This window comes from Pogona vitticeps, chromosome 4 (assembly GCF_051106095.1).
Source record: "Pogona vitticeps strain Pit_001003342236 chromosome 4, PviZW2.1, whole genome shotgun sequence".
Lineage (NCBI taxonomy): Eukaryota > Metazoa > Chordata > Lepidosauria > Squamata > Agamidae > Pogona > Pogona vitticeps.
The window spans coordinates 221,419,273-221,444,631 of record NC_135786.1 but is presented as its reverse complement, the minus strand read 5'-3'; the positions used below and the strand labels follow the sequence as shown (position 1 = coordinate 221,444,631).

The following is a 25,359-nucleotide window of genomic DNA, read 5'->3' as shown; positions in this document are numbered from 1 at the left end:
CTTTGGACCAGGGAGAATTGGGAATTTCTGATTTTTTTTTTATTTCTGAAAGATTACCTTATTCATCCTAACTGTTCTTTATGGAACAATTTTGAGGCAGACAGGTAAAGGCAAGCTGGATGATGATGATGATTTGGCAACCTGGACATGTGCATCCTTACACATCCACAAATACATTGGCATGAAGACCCAAAATAAATCCTGTGAACAAGCTTCAAGGATTTAAGATGATCAGCTCCATATTCTGGAAACAAGGAGCTGGGGGGGGGGGAATGAAATGGCATTGGCTATTTTAATTTGGGATTTATTTTCCACAGGACAAAAGTGTCCAGCTAATGCTACTGTTTTTTATGAGCACATTTTCAAAGGCAGGCCATAAAGTAGAGAGTAGCATATTCTATCTGATCTTTTTTTCTATTAATACTGGTGCAGAATTGTACAGAGACAGCAGTTTTTTTAAGATCCAAGAACTAGTTTAGATGTTTTATTTATCTGGAGCTTCTCAGTAGTGCATCAAGTTGTGCCAGACAGCATCACATTTTTGATGATTTCAGCAGTACTACATTAGAAATAGGATAATTCTGTGGTAGCTCATGCTGGATGTTGACAAGTGTAATAAAACATTTCAAATTGTAAAGTATCACTATGCCTTTGTTTTTGAGCCAAGTGAGGTTTGTACTCACTTTCTAAGAGATCTTCTATTCTAATAGACATTTAAAATCAATACAGTATGACTTGTTTAATCTACAGTTCTGCCATTTTAAAAAGTTACATGTTACACAAGAGACTGCTTCTTATATTTTGCATGAATAAAACCAAAGGGGCACTATGTTAGCCATTCTTCCTGTCATCGCCTCCAGTTATATAGAGGGAAATGATGAGGCTGGAAACAGGAGGACTTAGAATTTTGCCTAGAAACATAATACAGTGGTGCCTCGGCTTACGACCATAATCCGTTCCAGAAGATGGGGGTAACTTGAAATGGTTGTAAGTCGAAGCACCATTTCCCATAGGAGTACACTGAAACCCCATTAATCCGTTCCGGCTGAAAAACAGCAACAACACCACCACACAGGAAGCCCCATCGGAACGTGATGGGGCTGAACGAAAAAAAACCACCAAAAATAAACAGCACAGGAAGCCCCATCGGAACGCAATGGAGCTGAAAGAAAAAAACCCAAAAATAAACAGCATAGGAATCCCCATCAGAACACGATGGAGCTGAAAGAAAAAAAATAAACAGCGCAGCCAGCCCCATCGAAACATGATGGGGCCGGAAAACAAACAAACAAACAAAAAACAGAGCAAGCCCCATCAGAATGCGATGGGGTGGAAAAAAACAACACCAAATACACACGAAACAAATCACAGCATAGAAACATAACCCCTCCAGCCCAAACCCACCTTGCAAAACCCTGTAAATGTACTCACCAAGAAGCAGAAAGCAGCACCAGGCAGTCTGAAGCCTCTCTGCAAACGCACACACTCTAACCATTGGGGCGAAAGAGCTACAAAGAATCTCTTCTTTGTAACTACCAATGATTAGTACTCTAATTTGAATTCCCCACTTTTTTTCCCTGCCTCTTTTCTGTTTGCAACTCGAAGCTCCGATCACAAGTCGAAGTAAAATTTTGCGGCTGGAGCTGATTGCAACTCAAAATGGTCGTATGTCGGGACAGTTGTAAGTCGAGGCACCACTTAGTAGCCAAAAAAGCTGCTAGAACGAAGGAGTCACTTGCTCCTTATCCCAGCTAGTGCTCTAGCCACAGCAGTCTAGATGGGATGAACTTCTCAAACACTTCTTGGAGAGATATCCAAGCAGAGTGTGTTACAATGATGATGATTATAAAATGATATGAAATAAAATAAAATAAAATAAAATAATGAAAAAAGTATGTGTAACCATGATCAGAAATAGCATATCTGGGAAGGGATGTAGTTAGCATGCTAGCCTTAACTGTACAAATGCACTTGTGGCCACTATCAAAAGCGTTTAAGTTTAAAGTTGAATCCAGCTGTACAAGCAAACTGCAAAACTGAGATTTCAAAGGGAGTACGAACAGAAATAAGGAAGGTCAAATCAATATCCCCTTGTCTGAGTTTCAGTTGGCCACAGGCACGTCTGTTTCATCCAGATAAATCAGGAGTCCTTCCTTTGGGGCATCTTGGAGGCACTTGTTTTGCCATTTTAGAACCATAGGCCCTTTCCTCAAAGCTGAAAGTAAAACTCCTCAAATCACTGGGAAGGGGGGAAAATTGTGAGCTGCTCTTCTACACTTTCAATACTTCAATGAAGACGGGAGATGTGAGGGTACTTCCCCAAGGTCCTATGGTCAGATCTTGCACTCCTGAGATGAACCTTGAATTTTATATCTTCTGGTCTGTACCTCACATGTCTAGAACTTGCACTTGTACAGAATTTTGTAGAACACATGCCTCATTAAGCCTCTCAGTTCCATTTTGTTTGATGGGAGAACAACAGGTTTTGGAACATAACTCCAGTGCATTTTTGTAGTGTTCTGCAATATTTGTTTTGTACATGGGTTTGAGTTTGGTTGTTTTCTGTAGACCTATGACTGGCACTTCTGCTGTTTACATCTCTCCTACCATAGTGATTTTCTACATATGTCAGGTAGTATGGAGAACAAAGTGGTGCTAAATAGGAGAGCTCCAGCACCATGTGTTGAACCTCTAGAAAAGACCTGAATCACTTTAATGTCTGGTCCCATCCTACATATGCAACCTGGTGCTATGAAAAACTATAGAGAGCCACAAAATTGCATACATATTCCCCTTGTCTAATTCATGGTGGAAATATCTACCATTATTATCTAACCTTTTACTGGGCTCCTGAGTGAACACAGAAAAAAGGATGATAACTCAGAATACCAAGCAAAATGCAAAGAGCTGTTTCAAAAGAAGAAGAAGAAGAAGAAGAAGAAGAAGAAGAAGAAGAAGAAGAAGAAGAAGAAGAAGAAGAAGAAGAAGTGGACAATGTGAAGAAATTAAAGAACGAGGGGAAGAGGCTACTACTAAGAAATGGGAAAAGCAAAGGGTGGATGAAGGGTAGATGTTCTTGGTAGACCTGGGTATTGAAGACTTTACAAATGAGAGTGAGTAGTTTTGGGGATTGGGTTCTTCTCTGGAATAAGCAAAAAAACATGGTTGTCCTCAAGTTGCTTAACAAGGAAGGAAGGATTTGAAGCTTATTGGTTTCCCCATAATGGTACCCTTTATGCTTATGTATAATTGGGCCTTATTAGTCAGGCTGATCTCACCACTCTTACTGTGTAAAAATGTATAACTACTTTACATTCAATAAAGAAAAGATCCAAAAGTGAATTGTGGAAAATAATGCATTAGTATGATCAAATGGATAACACATTTTATAAGAGATTTCTGTTAATCAAAGTAGGGAAAAAAGAAAATAATAACCCAAAACACAACATATTTATGGACTTGGGGGGTGTTTGGTTTTGGAAAGAAAATCAGAAGAATCTGATAAAGTGTGATGCAAATGAGCCTTCTGCATTCTTTCAGAATAAATGGCACAGTTACAGTATCAGGACCGTGCTCTTTATTCAATGTAAAAAAGATTACTCCTGCAACATGGTATAAGTGCAGCATGGTCAATTCTTTGAACTGCTATAAAATGCTGAATGTTTTCACAAGTCTCCTTGCTCTCATTGGCTGGATATAATCTTGTGATGTTTACTACTGTTCAAGATATTGATGTATTGCATATAAGCATAAATGATTATATTGTGCAGCACAGAAAATCAATATTCCACAAGGCAATTCTAAAAATAAGGGCAGCCCCCCCCCCCAATATTAATAATAACTTTGAAGCTTGTTGAAAACAGCCCTGACAATTGCTTTGTGTTTGGGTGAGAAGTGGTTAACTGATGGGGAAAAAAAAAAGAATCAGCTTCTGGGATTTTCCCTTTCTTGGTGTCACTTTGTCTATGGTAGTGAGCACAAGATGGTATCCTGTAGACCATCATGACTGGTGCCATTGGTGTTGTCAACATTCATGCTGCCCTGTACTTGCCATCCTTTTTCCTGCTGGCAATGTGTGTATGATATTGTGCAGCAACATCAGGCCATTTCCTGGTGCTTTGAATCATGGATACAGAAGCTCAGTATCCCACATTCACAAGCTGAATGTTTTTTTTGAAAAAAATAATTGAATACTTTTATAACATGAAATGGTGAATATCTTTCTGTGACTGTTTTAAAATTACAGAGATTTGACAGTCCTACTCTTTTTAAGATTTCATTTATTGCTGTATTGTATATCAATAATATATTGAACTCAAACTTAAATTGTTTATATATGGATAAATACCAAGGTATTTGTGTATTTATCTGTTCTACATTTTTGTGTATGTTATGTTTGGTTGGTTTTCTATTTTCGATGTGACTCATTTCTTTGTTATGATGCAATCATGACCCACAAAATAGTCCTCTGTTTAAATAGTCATTGATAATTTTGAGTGTATAAATCCTTAAAATATGACAGCTACTAAATGAACCAAAGGTTGTAAATTTGATTCTGCGGAGAGTGGGGTCTAATTATTGCTGAGCATGTCCACGAGGGGAGCAATTTTAGCCCCAATTAGAGTAGATTCATTGAATCAGTGTTACTTGCATAAGTGTTTACTAAAATGTTCCAGTTAATTCAATGGGTCTACTCCAGCTGAAACTGATGACTAGATTTAATCCTTAGGCAACAGAACTCTGTGGCATGGCTGAAAAACACAGTTGATGTGAGACTCAACGTAATAAGTACATAAATGAATTAATGTGAACAGCAAAGTATTATAAGTGGATAACAGAAATATAATGTGGTTCCTGTTTGTATTGACAATATTTGAAACCTTGAATATAGAGAGTAGTGGAAAAAATGGTTCATATAAGAAGTTAATGATAAATTGTGATGCCCTTCAGTATATACTGATATTATTTTATTCAGTGAGAAAGAACATATTTCTTTGCAGATTTTTTTTAACTGGAAGAAAAATGCATAAGGAATTATAAATATCTTTCAGAAATCTTACACATGGAGTTTCTATTGGCTAGTTGTGGCACCTATGCAGTCCTTGAAAGCTTTTCCCACATCAAGCAAGTGATGTGAACTAGGGAGGGAGAGAAAGGGCAGACAAACAAGCTGGATGCTTTTATCCCCTTTTCTGTATATACATGCTACATGCAGTCTTCCTTCTTTCTCTGAAGCCGTTTCTTCCTGCTCCTAGCTAGAGAGAAATATATTATGGCCACCAACAGATATGCATGAATAGAAGTCAACAAGAGGGAACTCTCCGGCAACATTTGCTTTCTTTATCTTCCTGCATGTGCAAAAATAATAAACAGTGATTCCCACCATCCACTTTTTGTTTAACACCAGTCTCTAAAGCAGTTATTCCTCCCTTGCATTGACAAGCTATGCACTAGGCTAATGCAGTCTGTCAGTAAAGAGCAAAGCACCCTAACATTTAAGTATACTGTGTTGATTTTCTAGCTGCAGCAGCCTTCTGAATCATCATACTTTCAGAAGTCCTGTTTGTTGGACTGGAAAGAGCCTTTCATTTTATTTTTAGTTTTTCGAGATGGAAAGTGCTGGGGATTAAAGCAAAGCAAAGCGTGCTGCTTATATACCGCCCCATAGCGCTTCAAGCACTCTCTGGGCGGTTTACAAGTTAATCATGCAGGCTACACATTGCCCCCCCCAGCAAGCTGGGTACTCATTTTACTGACCTCAGAACGATAGAAGGCTGAGTCAACCTTGAGCCGGCTACCTGGGATTTGAACCCCAGGTTGTGAGCACAGTTTTGGCTGCAGTACAGCAGTTTAACCACTGTGCCACCCCCAACAGTTTTAACTGGCTGCCCTGACACACATCTAAATTACCACTTCCAGTCAAAAACCCAATCACTCACTATGCATATCAAAACATAGTTATATATAAAATATATACATGCAATTGCTGTAGACAGGTGTGAAATTAATATTCATAGGCTGAAATCCTGCTGCTTCATGTAGTAAGCTGCACTAGAGTAGGCCTACTGAATCAGTGGGGATTTGGTGAGTCAACTCCTGTGTAAGTTCTACTGCTTCAAGGACTCTAGTCACAACTTACTGCACTAAGCAACAGGACTTCAGTCATAGTGAATAATAATGTTTAAGAAAGAATATCATACTCTACAATGTAAAGCCAAACAGATGAAACAACTTAACAGATAATTAAAATAGAGATGATTAAATTACTTTGAAGATAATATAGTCCACTTCAACATTATATTATATAAGAGTCCCAAAACCAAATATGCCCCAACAAACAGTAATATGAATATACAAATAGTCAAGTCACATGGCATGATTTTTAAAAATATTTTTATTTACTTTCAAAAACATGACCAAAAAAACCCTATACTTTAAATATTACACAACAACAACAACAACAACAACAACAACAACAACAACAACAACAACAACAAACATAAAACAAAATACAATAACCTCAAGTCCACAGTGTAGCCCAGCACCTTTGGTCTCCCGCCCCCCGGTTTTAAATTATCAAGTTATTTTCTTTTACATTTTTAACCCATATTTTTCCAGAAATACAATGATTCTTGTGTCGGAGTATAAGCCTTATGTTTACAAGATACGTAAGTTAAAAAATTACAAATATCATTAAAACAATTCTCTTTCAGTATTCCTTTTTTAACGTCCAGTTCTGGGAACAGTAGCCCAAAAACTACTTCCCCATCTCAGATATTTACACTGGGGATCATTTCACTTCACTCTCAGAGCAGTTCCAAGAAGGGTTAAATTCTCTCTCTATCCCTATTTGTATCCCATTGATTTTGAACTTTAAAAAATATTTCAAGTTTAAATGCAGTGATATATATCTATATCAATATCATCTGTATCTCCACACACACACACACACACACACACACACACACACACACACACACACACACACAGAGAGAGAGAGAGAGAGAGAGAGAGAGAGAGAGAGAGAGAGAGAATGTTATATATTAGCCCTAATATCCTTTCAGGTCTGTATGTTTTCAGTAATAAACAAAACAGCATAGGAACTCATATTTGATTCCAGGAAATACAGTGCTGCTGGCTTCTGTCCTTGCATTCTAACCAGACTTGCAATTTATTTTCATTCATTTTCAAGCCCTAGCTTGTTGTGGAGCAGAAACACAGTTCAGACTAATGCATGAAGAAAGCAAGCCTGCTCGAGCACTCCTGATTTTCTTTTCAGCTCTGTTTTTCTAAAAATTGTTTGCCAAGTGTTTTCAAATGCCTGTTTCTAATGAACAGTTGTCTCTCAAGCAATATGAGATGGAAAGAGTGAACCAAATTATTGATCCCATGATAAATACTTAAAGCTTAGAGGGACTTCAGTGACTTTCATATATGGTTTGAGACAGAAACGTTAAACAAAAGCTAATTGCAGAGAAAGAATTACATGGGTAGAAGTAAGATTTTAGTTCAATTGATTGCAATATAGAAAAGCACATATAAAGGAAAGAAAATCATCATTACATAATCTTTGCTTTCTCTCTTTTGTTTAGGGAGTGGGAAGTCACTGGTAAGAACAGTAAGACGAGAAGGAGTAATAGGTTGAAACTAGGGCCACAGCTTTATTAAACATTAAATTTGATTCTTCCCATCTGGACAGGAGTGGGGCTTGCTGTGATGGAAGATCCTGGTTTGGTGCCTTACCTTTCGTTTGTTCCACTTGAAACTTAAATGAGTGAGCCCCAAGTCACAAAGTCATGCTGTCCTCAAGATAGACCACCTCTGGTCGGCCAATGATCGTACAATCTCCTCAGTCCATTGGCCACTCAGTGTTCTGCTCCTATGCAGCCCACTGCCTGGGGGGGTCCCCACGCACATTCCCCTCGGCATAGTAATATTGGGATCCACAGCACAGGGAAGTCAGATGGGATAACCCTCTCCCCCCCAGGATGCCCCATTGGGAACTCACTAATAATTTTCCCTTTCCACACTACCAGTGTAATCTATTTAAGGACAACCCAACTGCATCATCTGCATGATAATTCCAAGGACTTGCACCAGTATGGGATAGGCATAAAAGTCCCACCTTTTCCAAATATGCCAATTGGGTTAGAATTTCGGTCCATTCCCAGAGGCAACCAGCTTTTCTCACACTGGGATCCCAGGTCAAGCAGGTAGGTTGCTCACCTCCAGAGTCTATGACTGGGGGCAGAAGTTTAAATGAGGTACCCTGACCCACCCACATTCCAAAAACATGGGATGAAATGAGACCCCATATTCACCTGCTCGGGGGGCGGGAAGCAGGCAAAGAGCGCCCGCCTATACAGCTCCATGTTATGACAGAGGTAGCCCCCCTTCCAATTTTGGGATATGTTCCTCCTCTGTTTAGATAAGTTTATACCATCTTTATGTTTATATCAACTTTATGGCTATATAGTTTGAAAAACATTTCAACCTACTTTACTTCCCAAAGAGCTGTATCTACAGTATTTTTTTGCCTGTTTGTTTGCTTTTTAAAAAATTATTGCCCATTTTCTTCCCTGCTTGGCCTAGAAAAACAAATAGAAAGAAGTATAGAATATTTTAAAAATTGCTCCTTTTACTGTTGCTCAAGTGTCACTTTTGGAGCAAGAACTGGAATTGTACCCTAATTTTCAATGTTATCTCCGCCTCCCTTTAGCAAACAGGGAAACCTGCACTTACTTTGGAGCATAGAATTTCCCTCAGCCACCATTAGAGAGCTCACAGTGAGTCCCCTATGAAAACTTAGAATTAGAATAAATGTCAGATATGGAGCTTAGGCTGCTAACAAGCTGGACAATATAAATGCCACCGTGATAGTCCTGCAATATCTTGCAAATTCAGGCATGCAACGTACAGTGTTTTCCTGCTGTACGCCATTGGAAAAATGCTTGATTCACACTAGAATTACTCAGATTGGGGAGTGAAACCATGGTTAGCTTAAAATGTATTCAATTAACTTTGGTGATGTTAGATCCTGCTAGCTATTAATGAATTATTTCCACTAGCCAGGGTTATGCATTCAGTGGCCTAGAATTGTAGTTATAAATATTTGATTTCTTGAAACAAATAAAAGCTTGGGTTTAATCCCTTGCGGAATTAGCCATAGAAGGACCACTGAAATCAATGGGGTTTTAAATTTGTCACAATCTAATTCCCATTGATTCCATTCTGAATTCAACCCATTGTCCATAAAGCTCTCTGATTAGATTTTCAGGAGAAATTAGATGCCATAGATACATTATTCCTGCAGGCCAAAGAAATATTTCCAACAGAAAGTACACTGCTTTGTGCATTGGAATTGTGATGCGCTAAAAAGACCTTCAGTGGCTTTTTCAGTATGAATAATTTAAAGTATTAATCATACTTTATACTAAAACAGAATAGACCAAAATAATTATTTAACTGGGCAAAAGTATCCTCCTATGTGAAGATAAAGATTTGCAATAAGTTATTAATGTTTTCTGTCCTGGCCAAGAAAACAAACAAAAAATCGTGCACTATTAAGTCAAATTAGACCAACAAAGGTTTGGTTTGGGTTTGTTTGCTTGTTTGTTTTTGCGAGAGAGTTCCTGGTGTTAAAAATATTTAAAATGTTATCTAGAGATGGTCCAGCATAAGTTGGTCGCCAAAGGGTTTGAAACCCACTGTCACCTTTACAGATGGTGTTTACCTTGTGTTCATACCTAGAACTGTATTGATATTGTAATTGTATTGAGCAATGAATTTTCAGATATTCGATATTTGCAAGGCTTAAACCAATCTGTACAATGGTTTCTAAAATACATAATTCCGTACTCTAGTAAATGATCTACAGCATTTCTTACTGTTCCGGCCAGTCTTGCAATTATTATAACTCTGAATGAGTGCAATTCAATCACAGTAATTTTTTACAATTCCTGTTTTCACCTGCAGCATAGCATTTCAAAACACTAAGTCATTCTATTTATGGAATAATCATCATGAAAACATTCCAGTCTTACCAGTCTGTAATATTGGTTCCTGCTGTTTGATGTAGCTTAAATTGTTCTTGCCACCATATGTCCCTTTCCCATGATATTTACAACCTAGAACAATTTCTTGCGTATTTAACTTCATCACGACAGGTAAAAGAGGATAGATCTTAAGAGCAGTATTGAACACTTCCATGTGATTGACCTCAGTATTTTAGTTGAACAAATGTGTACCAGTTCCGCTGCAAATCAATAAACTTGACACTTGGCAAGCGGTATGCACTGATTGCATGATGAGTGATTATGCATGTTTGGATGTACTTGTATCCGCCATTATGCTGATGTGTGAGCAGTACATGGAAGCCAAATGCAGTTGCAGGATAGGAATGACAAAATGGTCAACTCTACTCATAGACAAAAAAAGTTCTGCAACTTTCAAGTTTACTGTATCTCATGGTTACATGGTGTCAATTGCATGACACCATGCAATTCACATGATATCGAGTGAATTTCATTTGGGAAACCAGAATTGCAGTGACACTTACAGTAATAGGATGCACAGTGTCCTCACTTTGCCATCATTTCATGGGTGCTGCCCTCCACAGTAATGTCTTCCATCAGTTTATCTTTCTGTCTTATCATTTTTCTATAGTTGAATGTTTAACATTCCAGCAAGTCAGATTTCTTTTTTTAAAAAAAACGTGATGAAGAGACAGTGAATTTTAAATAAACTTTATGTGGGAAGTGGGTAGGTGTTGACTTACACTGTTAGACTGTCGCATGGGAAATCTAAGTTGTATTACACCATGGAACTTGATCTTGTGACAATCACTGTTTCAGTTCAAAGTGCCTTCTAAGTACAGTGGTGCCTCACTTGACAATGTTAATTCATTCCAGCGAAATCTCTGTAGAGCGAAACCATCGTCAAACGAAATTAAAAAGCCAATTGAACTGCATTAAAACCTAGTTAATGCATTCCAATGGGCTGAAAACTCACCCCCCAGCGAAGATCCTCCATAGGGGCAGCCATTTGCCATGCCTGTGCATCAAAGAATCCAGCCCTAAGCACAGCGGGGGACCATTTTCTTCAGCCAGTGGCCATTTTGAAAGCCCAACGATCAGCTGTTTTTGATCATTGTAAAGCAAAAATTGGTTCCTGAAGCAGGGAACCGATCATCAATAAGCGAAATTCCCCCATTTAGACCATTGTTTTGCAACCGCAATTGCGATCGCAAAAACCTCATAGTAAAGCAATTTCCTTGTTAAGTGAGGCAATCGTTAAGCGGACCACAACTGTAGTTCCTAGCCTTGAGTTACCCAGGTGTTCCTTGACTACAATATCCAGAAGCCTTTCACCACTAACTGTGCTAGCCAGGTTTTCTGGGTGTTGCAGTCCAAGACCACCTTGGTTACCCAAGAGAGCCGTGTCTGCCACTTAAAGCACATTGGAGAAGATGAAATATATGAATATGTTATTGTTATGTGCCATCAAGTCACTTTCAACCTGTGGAAACCCTATTAAAATGTGACAAATAACTAATTAGCATACTGTAACAGATGCCTATTTTTAGGAAGTTAATTCAGATGATGCATGATGAATGTTGATGATACAGCTTCTGTAAGTAAGTGCTGCACAAAGGGACATTAAAAGCTACACTAAAATAGTTGCAACTTAAGATTTAATAATATCAGGGGAGGCCCTTCAGTCAGTCTCATTGCTCTCATAGAGAAGGCTTTTCACTGGCTGTTCGCAGGCAACAGAACTCCCATACCTGGAAAACTAGGTTACCTGTCTCCCTGTCTTTCCACCAGCCAGCAAAGACCTTTCTTCAGGTGTGCACTTGACAACTTAACAGATTGTAGAAAGAACATACTGGGAGATGGTACATTTTTCTTTTTTCTTTTTAAATTTTTTAAAAAGTTTTCTTGGATCCCTGCTTTGGAATGTGAAATAAATAAACTTGTCTTAATTGAGACATTTCCTCTTCAAAGGGCACCATGGTGACAAGAATTACTTCGGAAGTACATGTAGATAATTACAACCCTACATATTACAGTCATTCTGCAAAAATAATCTGCAATGTATTTTTTTCTGGTTATGAATAAATACAGCTACAATCAGAAAACTCACTGTGGAGTATTTGGAAGTGGCTAATCTTCACAGTTTGAAATACTTGTAGCTATGATTGTATTTTAGATTGAGAAAATCTCAAGGCAAGTAAAACTTCATGACTTTGCCTGTCTAATGGCTCCGCTGCTTAGCAATAGGAAGGACTCTTCACATGGGGGAATTCATCATTTGATGACTTGCAGGTGTGAAAGACCCATGGCAGATTTGTCCTTCAAGACATATTGCATTTCACAGAAGGAAATTGACATGTTCAGATGAATGCTGTCAGTTGATGTATGTCTATGTGTGAACTTAAGGCAGCCCATGGTGGGGGAAGTAACCCCCTTTGCTCATACGTGTACAGTGGTGCCTCGCTTAACAATTACCTTGTTAAATGACGAAACCGCTTGACAATGAAGTTTTTGCGATCACTTTTGCGTTCGCAAAATGATGTTTTAATGGTAAAAAATTGCTTAACAATGATCGGTTCCCTGCTTCGGGTACCGATTTTTCGCTAAATGATGATTTTGAAACAGCTGATCGGCGGCTCTAAAATGGCCACCCGCTGTGCAAAATGCCTCCCCGCTGTGTTTTCAGGACAGATTCCTCGCTTTACAGGCACTGAAAATGGCCACCCCTCTGGAGGATCTTCTCTGGACGCTGAGGTATTTAGCCCATTAGAACGCATTGAACCGGTTTCAATGCATTTCAATGAGCTTTTTCGTTTTGCTTGACGAGGATTTCGCTTAACAGTGATTTCAACTGAACGAATTATCCTCGTCAAGCGAAGCACCACTGCATAAACTAGATCTGAGTATCAAATTCAGATTGATCTTGACTCCTGAGTCAAGGAAGGTATCTTGGCAGAAATTCAAGTCTGAGGCAAGATCAGCTTCTTCCTGTTTGGCACAAAGTGACTCTGGGCCTTCTCTAAGCATTGTGGGTTTAGATATTCAGAGACAGTTACTGAAAGCCTGTTGCACAGCAATGGTGACAATGTTATCAGTAGGGGGAAGATTCCTATGACATTTTACACATTCAGGGCAACTTATACTTGATCCCACAGCAAGTTTAAACATGTCCCAAACCACTTGTAAGTTCAAACATAGGCTGCAGAAAAAAATGACATGTCAGAAATCTTGCCTCTAATCATAAGCAAAGCACCGTTGATTAAAGGCAAATCACCACTGATTAGAGAAGATTTTAGGATGCATATGACATGTACACCATGCAATAAAGTCCCGTGCACCCAAATACCACTAAAGGAAGTCTTTAATCAGTGGCAATTTGCTGCTGCTGATGACATAATGAACATTGTGGATGTGGAGCTGCCCAACAGGATTTCAGCTAGAGTGTCTGCAAAACAGAAGCAACTGTTCTTAAATTTTTTAAACAAGGAAAATTCCACAATGATGAAAGGAGGAGTGGTGATTTAGGGAGGTAATTTTTAAGGACTCTTTTAGATGAGACATTTGTATCCTTTAAATTTCCCTATCAGGAATGAATTTGCTGGGATTTCTCATGCCATCCAGATGATGCACTCCTTCTTCTAGCATCTAGCAATTTGAACAGGGATTTTATAGTGAGTTCTGACACCTTTTTGTTCTTCCTGGACCTTTTAGTTTACTTTGCGCTGATTTGTACAGACATACAAAATAAATGCTGCAGCCAGAATCCTATTGATTAGCTTTGCTGACATAAGTGCAACTGTAGCACTAGTTAAATTGCCACTAGTTAATGAATTGTTGTTGTGTTGCTCATTGTAAGCTGAGTTATGCAGCCTTCATATGATGAGAGATACAAGTGATTTCTTAACTAGCTACAATTCCCTAGAGCAATTTTTGGCATTGCATTTTTGCCATAGTGACTAATCAGTAAATTTGGGGCAGTAACTTGGACTTAATGGATGCTCTACATCAAATGATTTGTCAAATGCACATACAGTTTGTCACTTGAGACTGGCAGTGCAGTCCTAAGCATGCTTAAACATAAATAAGACAAACTGAGTTGGGGCAGAGTTCATTGCTAGGTGATTTTGTGTAGGATAGAAAACATTAAGATATTTAGCTTTATTAGACTCTGGTATCTCCAGCCACCCCCTGACACCTGTACACATCCCATTGTTTCTCAGTAGTTAATAGCCTTTGTTGTTTTGACCACTTTGGTCATCCAAAGTCCACAAATTTAAAACATAAATATAAATTAAAAGACGCCTGCTTCTTGGGAGGAAAGCAGTGACAAACCTTGATAGCATCTTAAAAAGCAGAGACATCGCCTTGCCAACAAAAGTCCGAATAGTCAAAGCTATGGTTTTCCCTGTAGTGATGTACGGAAGTGAGAGCTGGACCATAAAGAAAGCAGACCGCTGAAGAATTTATGCCTTTGAATTGTGGTGCTGGAGGAGGCTCTTGAGAGTCCCCTGGACTGCAAGGAGAACAAACTTATCCATTCTAAAGGAAATCAACCCTGAGTGCTCACTGGAAGGACAGATCCTGAAGCTGAGACTCCAATACTTCACCCATCTCATGAGAATAGAAGACTCCATGGAAAAGACCCTGATGCTGGGAAAGCGTGAGGGCAAGAGGAGAAGGGGATGACAGAGGATGAGATGGTTGGACAGTGTCATTGAAGTGACCAACATGAATTCAATTCAACTCCGGAGGCAGTGGAAGACAAGCGTGCTCTGGTCCATGGGGTTATGAAGAGTTGGACATGACTAAATGACTAAACAACAACAAAATAAATAAAAATATACACAACAAGCTTGGTGCCAGCTGAACAACCACAATCCTAGCAAATTAAAAAGTGCAAATATAAATACGCACATTCTGTGAAATGCTGAGTTAAAAACAAAATACGTAGAAGATGATTAAAATGTACACATAATTTCAATTTTAAAAACCATTGTTTCTCAGATTTTGGATTAGATTCATAAGTGGATACTTACGTGTATCTGGGAACACAATAGCCATGTTCATATATAACAATAAGCCGCAGTTGTGATGGCATAGTACCACTGGCACATGCACCCAGTTGTTCCTGCTTTGCTCCTCTGCTACTGGGAGTAGCTAAAATCAGGACGCATCACAGTTACTGGTGAATAACTGCAAATCTCCCTGCTTTTATGAGAGGGGCTGATATCCAGACTATATGTAAAGCAGCAATATGGCCACAGCCTTTAACCTTGTAACTCACTGTCCTCCAAATTTTAGCTTATTAGTCATCCAGTTGTGTGATACATGGAGACCATGATGAATAAGGATAGGTTACTTACCTGTAACTGTGGTTCTTTGAGTGGTCATCCACATATCCACACAACCTGCCCACCTCTCCAATTTTTCTCACCATTCTTACTATTACGTGGCCACAGCTGACAATGTGGGACTGAGTACACATGACAGAGCCTGAGGGAAATGAAAGGCTAAAGCTCCGGAAGGTTCTGTGGACTTTTCTGTGGGGAAGGAGCAGACGGATGTACCTTTTACACAGCAAGTTGGTCCCTTTTGATGGATGTGTCTTTAAAAATAGGTGCTGAACACTAAAGCGGCATACTAAGTATATGTTGAACGCAAAGGTCCATTATGCTTTGGAAATAAGTGTAAATACAGTATTCTGGCAAGTGGCGATTCTGTACCATTCCTGGAACACCGTCCACAGAAAAAATGACAGTTGTTATAGTGCAGTGAAAAATAAGAAGGAAATTAAGAGGCCAACTTGTTCATCACAGAGTGCAATTTATGACATCAAAAAGAGGGAAAGACAGAGATAAAAAAGAGAGGGAAAAAGAGAAGAAGGCTCTCCTTGCAAGTTCAACACTTCACATGTTAGTTATGCACTGTCAAGTCAGAAGCAACTCTCGTATAATGGCCTTAATAGGACTTTCAAGGTGAATGAGATATTTAAGGAGTGGTTTAACCAATTCCCCTCCCCCAGTGAGTATCTATGGCCAAGTAGGGTTTCAAACCGTAGTCTCCAGAGTCACTCTATGCATTGCACCACCCTGGGTACCCATTTAATCTGTAGCATTAAAATATTTGGCATTTGTTGTTAAAAGGTGTAATTATAATCTTAAAGATCCCTATATGCACACTGCCACCACACATGTATCACTATGTTTCAGGCCTGGTTCATGTTTAGGTCCTTCTAGAGATAGCTCTCCTATGAAGGATCTTGTGGCCCATCACATGTTTTGTGTCCTTGGTAGAATTCTTCTGTCTTTGGGATAATTTATCTTGGAGCCCTTTAAACATAGATCCTCTGAAAGAGTAATGGAATTTATTTTCATGCCTGCAGCAGTTCTTGGCAGTGCACTGGAAGCTGCTGTTGACCTTATCCTGAGTTTCATGCTTGGTTTGTCCAATCAGTGGCGCATGTGGTTGTCCCAGAAACAGCATTTTGGAAGTTCTGTGATGGATGTGGAGCTCTCCACATGGCCCTTTGGTTTGGATGAATGGTTTCAAATAAGAAGAAGCGAAGCGGGGGGGGGGAGTAGAAAGGAAGTTTTATAGGAAAGTTTTAAATAAGAATGCAAGTTCCTGCTTGCAAAGAGATGTCATCATCATCTTAGAAATGCAGGAGGTGGAAGGGAGGCACAGTGGGGAATCAAACTCCCAACCTCTGGCTTTGCAGTTAGATATCTAAACCACTGAGCTATCCAAGGAATTATCTTGATGCTTTTTCATGGTTGTGTTTCTTGATTTTAAGTGAGCTTCTAGGAGGATATTTACAACCTTCTGTAGTTGAAGGGGGAGAAAACACATTTTAATCACTATCCTACATTTCTACCTGTTAGTGAATGCTGCAACAACTTTTAAAATAATGATAAGTTATTGCATACAGTAACATTTTTATTATTCATTTTCTTATAAAAATAAATTTCATGGATAGCATGAATTATCAATGTAACAATACATAATTTCATTAAATTGTGTTGATTACTGTATTGTTGATTTAACTACTTTGGCCATTCAGCCACCACTGACGTTACAATTAAAGCATAAATACACATGGAAATACGTACACCTGCAGAGTGTTAGTTTGACAACATAATGGGAGCAAATTAAAATGCACAAATACAAATGCATACATTCACTAAAAAAGTGGACTAAAATAAAGTCAAATTCACACACAATTTCAAATAAATAAATCATTTCAATTAACCATGTGGGTCTTTATTAGAGGTGGGCATGAAATGAACCACAAACCAATGAACCGGGCTAGTTTATGGTTTGTATCTTGACCCAGCTGAGGTATTTTGTTTTGCCAAAGGAAAATGAAGTACCAAACTTTTCACCTTGGCGTTCCACTTTGCTTTGGCAAAACAGGATCATCCACTCACCCATTCTCACTCCCCCCCATCATCTCAGCAAACCTGCTGCACACACATATACTAAAATAAAATAAAATCATACAGTTCAAGTAAGTATCCTAAACTTGAGTTTCTCCCATGCATTTCATCAGATGATTGCTCATCAGTCAAATGATCTGACTGAATCTGTGAATAGCTATTAGAGATAATAGTGTAAGGAAAGCTTCCAGATAATCTTTTATCACTTTGAATACAATGTTTTCTAATGGAGACAATTCACTTTTTTTTAATAATACAAATATTTATTGCACCAGTCAAAGACCACATGTCAGAGATCACATGTCCCTCTACAAGTCACTAGAAATATTAAACAGAATTTGATTTGGATATAACTGGCTTTAAAATACTTAGAAACTAATTCTAATTTGGCCGCTGTAACTTACAGAAGTCATTACTGGTGTTAATGAAAATCCAGGATTAAGCAGAGATATTCCAGAGAAACCTAGGAATAAAAGTACTAGCTTCAGCTTTTGTGTTTTTTTGTGTTTTAGAGAGAGAGAGAGAGAGAGAGAGAGAGAGAGAACATATTTCAGATGGGTTTATCTCAATAATAGCACATTTTTTATTTGTTCTATGATTTATTTGCATTTTGTTTTCATTTATTTTTGCATGTGGACACTCTTTCTTCAATCAGACTAGTATATTAGTTTTTGTTTGTTTAAAGTAATCCATATTTGCTGAAGCTCCATTGTTTGGTGAGTACACAAATAGCTACTGAACTGGATTTCAGGTCTTAACTTTTGGATTTTTTGCATAAATACAATAGAGGGTAAAAGGGATTACTTCCTTCACTCAACAAAAAACACTGAATTGAAAAGATGTTTTATTAACAATTATTGTAAATCATGTGTCTGGGTTCTGATGCAAAGTCTTGTAATAAAACAGAACTGTGACTTTGCATTCTGCAACTCCTGGTGTACAACCTTTGTCTGCTTGTTTGGGGGCGGATATTTGGGGTGGATACTGCTTGCTTCCAGTGGTTGGATTTAGGGTGGTTTGTTATCTCAGTTGGGATATTATGTTTTACAATTCTTGTTTATGGATGGCTCAGGAATCCCATAGTGTGCATCTTGCAGTTCACTGCAAACTTTAGAGGTGGGCAAATCTAACACTATCCCTTTAATTCATATTTGACTTCTGAAAATGTTGTTAAAATCTAATTTTAAAAATGCACTGAAACAAACAAAAATGATCTGGAGCTCATTTCTATCCTTAGAGCCAAGTTGAAATCTTAACCCTGCTCAGTTTTAATATGGATGCTGTCAGCCCTCATGTTGAAGTTTATGCATTTTGGAAGGCAGGTTTAGCACCGAGGTTCATTGTAAACAATATGTACAATTTTGGCATCTGGCCAAAATCCAATTAATTAAAAGCATGTGCTTGAGGGCAGACATAGTGTTGTTATTGGTATTTGGCTGGCTGTTTTTTGTGTATTGGTTGCACAACTGATGGCACATCCTGTTTTGCAATCATTGTGCAGTCATTTGCACACAGGATGGCCATCTAGGTCCCCAACCTTGGGGTTCCAGATGTTCTTGGACTTCATCTCCCAGAAATCCTGGCCAGCAGAGGTGGTGGTGAAGGCTTCTGGGAGTTGTAGTCCAAGAACATCTGAAGGTTCAAGGTTAGGGATCACTGATCTAGAGGATAGAAAAGAAATTTCTCAGTTGCACATTGACAAAAAATTGTAACATGCATGTGTGACCCGTACCACCCCTCCATACTCCACTCTGAGCAGTATTGACTCAACAGGCTGGTAATTAGGTGATGCAAACTTTATTGCCCTAGCATATTGCTTGGTCCCTGTCCCATCCTTGGTTTCCAGCAGTCCATTAGCCTGTGCACTGGTTACCATCATTGGACCTAAGGTCCACTGCTGGGACTGAGTTTGAGTTTCTAGCACCACGTCTGTGTTTATGGTGAGCAACCCAGTTGAAGAGTGGTTGGGCATCCCAGTTGAGCAGTCTTGTTTTGCTATCCTGCCAGTCTTGACACAGTGGGATGGAATATCTGGCTCACAAGGTCCCAGTCGCAGATAAAGGTGGTCCATGCCTCAGTCCTAAGGGAAGAAGAGGATCCCTTGAGGTCCAGGGAAGGTTAAGGGATCCTTTATCTCCCCTAGGATGCAGAAAATGAGTGTCTGCTCATCTAGCACTTCTATCTAGTCCTCCTCTTTTGTTCTCTCCACTTCCAAACTAGCCATACCGCCTCCCTCTCGTACTCCTCTCAGGGACAGTGTTCCTTCATCTTGCCCGCCTGCCCATGTGCCACCACTTGGCATCTTTGCCTTAGAGCTGCTCTGCAACCAAGGTCTCTCGAGAGTCTGCCAAAGTCGTTGAGGATGAAGCAAAAGGCCCACTTGTGAATGGCAGAAGCATCTTCTTACAATGTATAAAATATAAAGTGCTTTATAAGAAGAACTGTTCTGTTTCCTGATTTCACAGACAAACAAATCTTACTTGCGTGATATATTATTGGACGTGAACATATAAATGGGAGAGATGGCATCATGCCTACAGATTTCACCTCACCTCTTCCAGACTTTCATCAGAAATATTTTCTGAAACTGGTAATCGAAAAGGGCTAACGTTCTACTGGTTCATTTCCTTTCCAAGTCTCCCCTGCTGAATTGCACACAATGAAATATGGTAGTAAAATAAGAGAGAAAGAAAACCTCTTAAATTGGCAGCGTGATCTTAATTTTTGCTGTACCTGTTGCAAAGTTTGTATACGTAAGGCAGTTTTCACTGTGCAGCTCTACAGATAAAACATTTTTGCTACTCAGTGTTTTGAACGAAGGTGGCAGTTGATCATGCATGTTCAATTTTGTTTTGTTTCAGATAATTCTTATTGATTTTCAGGCACAGCATAGTATTAGATAATTATGAAAAATAAATCATTACTAATTGTGTTACTTCTCAGTATCTTGAAGCAGTAATTGGATACTGTGATTCAGAACATGATATGACGCTTTATGCCTGGAGATTTGTGTTTGAACTAGAACTGGGGGGGGGGGAGATAAAAAGAAAATGTCACACTTAGAGAAACACTTAAAAATGATGTTTTTACCAATGCTGTAAAATGGCTGATGGTCGGATTCCAAAAGATCTCCTGTATGGAGAATTAGTGCAGGGAAATCGCCCCAGAGGGAGACCACAGCTGCAATACAAGGATATCGGCAAGCGGGATCTGAAGGCCTTAGGAATGGACCTCAACAGATGGGAAACACTGACATCTGAGTGTTCAGCCTGGAGGCAGGCAGTGCATCATGGCCTCCCCCAATTTGAAGAGACCCTTGTCCAGCAGGCCGAGGCAAAGAGGCAGTCCCGAAACCAGCAAAATCAGGGGGCTGAACAGGGACAGATTGTATTTGTCTTCAGTGTGGAAGGGTTTGTCACTCTCGAATTGGCTTTCTCAGCCACACTAGACGCTGTTCCAAGTCCTCCATACAGAGCACGTTACCATAGTCTCTCGAGACTGAAGGATGCCTAATCTGATCTGAACATATTTACTATCCTATTTGCTGATCAATTAATGGAATGTCTTGTGGTGGGTATACATATCCAGCAGACGTTTTCCTGGAAAAATAAGTCCACAGAGTTGGATGGCAATTTTCTATGACTCCCCTTTCCTGTTTCACAAAGGATGAGAAGTACAAGGTGTATTGGACAACGACAACTTTGCATCCCCTTTTTTTCCCCTTTAACCTTTCTGCATCCAAATTGGCTGCAATTAGCGCTGCAAGTTGTCCCACCAAAAAAAAAAACACAACAACAACAAAAAACTCAAAACAAAAAACACAAACCACCCAGATGCTGAAGTGGCTTTCGCACTGTTCTAGAGAGTCCCCAGTCATGAAAAAAACCAGAGGACAGGTAGCTGTCACATTACTCCCTCCAAGTTCGATAGAAATTCACTAAGCATGGCTCGGTCTAACCTGATGTTGTTTACACTTGGTTTCAGACACAGTAGTGACAAGCTACTTTCTGAATCAGTGAGCTGGAATGAGATTTATTTATTTATTTGCCAGCAACAGCCATGTAATTAACTGCTTTTTCATTGGAACTAGATTTAATGCCTGTCTGTTACTCGTTACTCTTTTGGAACAAGAGTGCTGGCCGGTGCAGCAAATATTTGCACTCTGCAAACTTGGGTGGTTTATCCTTTTGTCCTACCTTTTCTCAAATTTCCAGAAAATAGTGCCTGGACAGCTGTTCACCCACTCACTCAGGTACAGCCCCAGACATGTGCATAAATCCAAATGCAGAGAGGCATATCTAGCAGAAAAGAATTTAAGTGATGAACTTTAAAGAGGCAACAGAACGGGAATAACTGGGAGTCTGTTTTTCCTCTCGAGCAACCCATCTCATCCTTTTTCTTTTATCTGGCCAGGAGCAAGTGAATACATAGGATAGCAATGGAGAAAAAGAAGCAGCAAGTTCTGTAGGAGGAGCAACAGGCTGCTGGACGTGTCCAGGGTAGACTGCCTTATCTTAGAGATCCTCTGAAATGATGCTCTGTGTACATGGCTTACCTCAGAATCTATGGCGGACATTGATGTTTCTGATTTGCTCTGGAGTAGACACATAGGGAACCTGAGCCAGCAGCACTGGCATAGGGGAGGTTTAAATGTACCTCTCACCCTGCTCTTAACGCCATTTAAAAAGGAGGGTACTGTAGCACTTTATTTGATCTAGTGTTGAATACACAGATTGGGGGGGGAACTAAATGAAGGAACCCAAAAGCACTCATCCCTTTCATGTTTACTGAAAGAATCGGTACCTGAATGACCCCAAAATGAATGAGGCATGCCTTGAAAGAACCTGGAACAAATAAAACCCAAATGTTTTCCTTATACACAGCCTAGTCTCTAAACCTAAAGCATTCGTAAGATAATTTTATTTTAAAATTATGTGGACCTATGTACAAGACATCCTCTGTCATACATTTGCCTCACAAACTGGGTATGAAGTTGCTTTGTTTATTGCAAATAATTGCGCAATATAATTATTCAACTAGTTGCCATTATTTTATATCATATTGTATCTGCTGTCATTTTTGAGCTGAAATTCTATAGTAAGGCACAACTAGAGTAGGTCTATTGAGATGAGTTAACTCCTCCAAAATGCCCTTTGAGTCAATGGGCCTAACTCTAGTTGTGACTTGCTACTGGATTTCAGCTATTTTGTCTTTATGATTTAAGTCTCAAATGCATTTTCTTCTTGTTGTTTTTAAACTCTGTTAGTATAAATTCTGTATAAGTATGTCTGTGTGCATGCATCTGTGTACATGAAAGAATTAGAAGCAGAAATGTCATCGCTTCAATAATAGATGTGTATACAATTCTTCTTACTGGCACTTTCATTTAACTAAAGTTATTAAAAAGGGAACATCTCTACATTTAGATTGGTGCATTCGCCTCAGGGAATGGATTATCCTGCCATAAACATCATGTTGATGGAAGTAAACTATTGCCCCATATTTCTGGGCTTCCCCCGTGGACAAAAGACATGTGCATATAAATGAAGTATGAGAAATGGGGAAACATTTTTTCCTAAATAACAGTGAGCCATATATGGACCCCCTGCGTTTGTATGATATTGTTCATAAGCGAAGATCAACGTAGTGGCTCTTAGTACTTTGTTTTGTTTTTCCCTGCCAGGTTATTCAGATTAATTTTGAAGAATTTGATCTGGAAATTGGCTACGATACTCTAACAATTGGTGATGGAGGAGAAGTGGGTGACCCTAGAACTGTCCTTCAAGTGTAAGTCTCCTTAACTTATAATTTGTTTCATTAATATTTTACTTGACTTTAAATGTGAACCAAACACTTTTATTAAAAGTAGCAAATTATTTTTCTTCATGTACTGTGTTGTTCATGTCTTCACTCATGTAATCTGCTATTTTAAGTTTTTAAGAATAGGTGCACGGCAGTATAAGAAGAAATGCAACAGGAGTGGAATGAAATAAGGCCATTCCATATAATTATGTATCCTGAGCTTTATTCAGGCATTACAGATGGAAAGGGTTAGGTCAAAATCCAAACTGTAGTTCCTCAAAAGTATACTTTTATCACAAACTGTACTGCGGCACTTTACAGTAGAATGAATTTATTATGGCATATGCTTTTGTCGACTGAAGCCTACACATCTCATGAAGTGAGCTATAATCCATGAAAGTGTGTTCCGTTAAAGCTAGCCTCCATGGTGCCACAGTTCTCTGTGTTATTTTCAGTGGAGCAGACAACTGCAGCTCTCCCTTTGGAAATTCCTTTAACAACCAGCTGGGATTGAAACAGTTCTGCTAGGTCCTTGGAATGGGGCTGCTAGATGACAGTTAAGGGAGATGAGGAACCAGAGGCAGCTGGTTTTCCAGCACAGTCCATCCTCATCTCTCTCCGGTATTGCCTGAAACATAAAATTAATTTTAAAATGGATTTTCCTTTTTTTTTTTTTAATTTGGACACAGTTCCAAACTGTAGCAACCCCAGCTGAGTTTTCTTTCCAGTACTTAAGGCTAGGCAGTTTGGTGCCGAAACTGAAAGGGCATGTGAGAGGACACGCAACATTGCTGACAACTGTGCAGATTCACACTTCAGGGACAGAGGGATCCTGAGCTGATGAAAATGAACAATTGATCCCAGCATGCCATATGTTGCTATGTTTAGCTACTAGGCTTGGAGGAGGGGTTATTGGGAAGAAATAAATGTAGCTTAAGCTAGATGTTTTTTTTTTTTTAATGATCTTACATCACTGATGTGTTGTATTGAGTTTGTTTTTCATTCTTATGGATTAGGCTGTACTGATTTCAGATAAAGCTGTTCTTCAAAACACAGGTCTAATGCAGGGAAAGTGTCTTAAAAGTTTCTTCTTTTTCTTATAATGGCCATACTCCTGTTTCTTAGTTTGCAGAAGGCAAACGATGTAACGTGGTATCTTCTAGCTAGCATTTAATGAGTCCCCACTGGGATGTCAAGTGGATGCTAAGTCAATGGGAAGGGTTGTTCCCAAGAATTCCAGGGGAAACGCATCAGTTGCTAGATATAAGTGACTAAGCCAGTGGGTTTGTAGTGGATAAAATGGCAAACAAGGACTCAGGAGATCTGTGTTCAAATCCATTCTCAGCCATGGAAACTCACTGGCAGGTTGTGCTGGTAAAATCACTTCTTTGATATCTCAAAAACCTTGAAAACCTTACTGGGATTGCTGTAAATCAGATGTGACTTGACAGCAGCACTTAAGAGCAGCAACAGAAGTGGCTTAACGTTGTGTAATTTGCCTTCAAATGCATAACTAAGCAACAGGATTTCAGCTAAAAATGCTCTGCCATTCCATTGTTTTCATTTCCTTTCTTTGAAGGACATGTTCTCTATTTCTTTTTCCTATTTAGTACTGCTATTGCTTGCCTCGGATTTAATCTGCCCACTTGTATATGTAACCAACAACTCTGCTGTGTAAAATCCATCATTTTATTTATTATTATTTTTTAGTCATAAGCATTTGGGGACAGTTCTACCACTTGTGATATTATGGGAATATTTTAAGATTTCATGGAAGATAAAATGCAGGTAGGGTGTGTATTATCCTGTTCCATCGTGAACTGGAGATTATAACAAGCATGACTGGACTTCCTGCAGAGAAGGATCTTTATATAGAGTCTTGTTATGCATTCATTAGGTAAAGTGCCATAGCAGAATATGGTCACAGCAGGCAACGGCACATCTGGTAAGCAGAGCCATAACAGGTAATAGGTTCGCAAGAGTGCAGCATGCTGCATTCACATTCAAGCAATTTAGATTGGTACTCTAGAGATTGGTCAATGGACCTGAACTGCATGGGACTTTTCCCTTGTTAAATATAATAGGAA

At 39.1% G+C, this 25,359-nt stretch overlaps 1 protein-coding gene across 6 annotated transcripts in view; it reads left to right on the top strand.

The window, feature by feature from the left end:
* CSMD3 (CUB and Sushi multiple domains 3) overlaps positions 1 to 25,359 on the top strand; it is a 700,243-nt gene that overhangs the window by 376,413 nt on the left and 298,471 nt on the right. For all 6 annotated transcript variants that reach the window (XR_013544184.1, XM_072999268.2, XM_072999267.2 and 3 more), the window contains one exon: positions 23,154 to 23,257. Coding sequence is in view for 5 of the 6 variants with exons in the window: in XM_072999268.2 (XP_072855369.2) it covers positions 23,154 to 23,257 (104 nt within the window). In the remaining variant the exon portion in view is untranslated. The remainder of the gene's footprint in view (positions 1 to 23,153; positions 23,258 to 25,359) is intronic.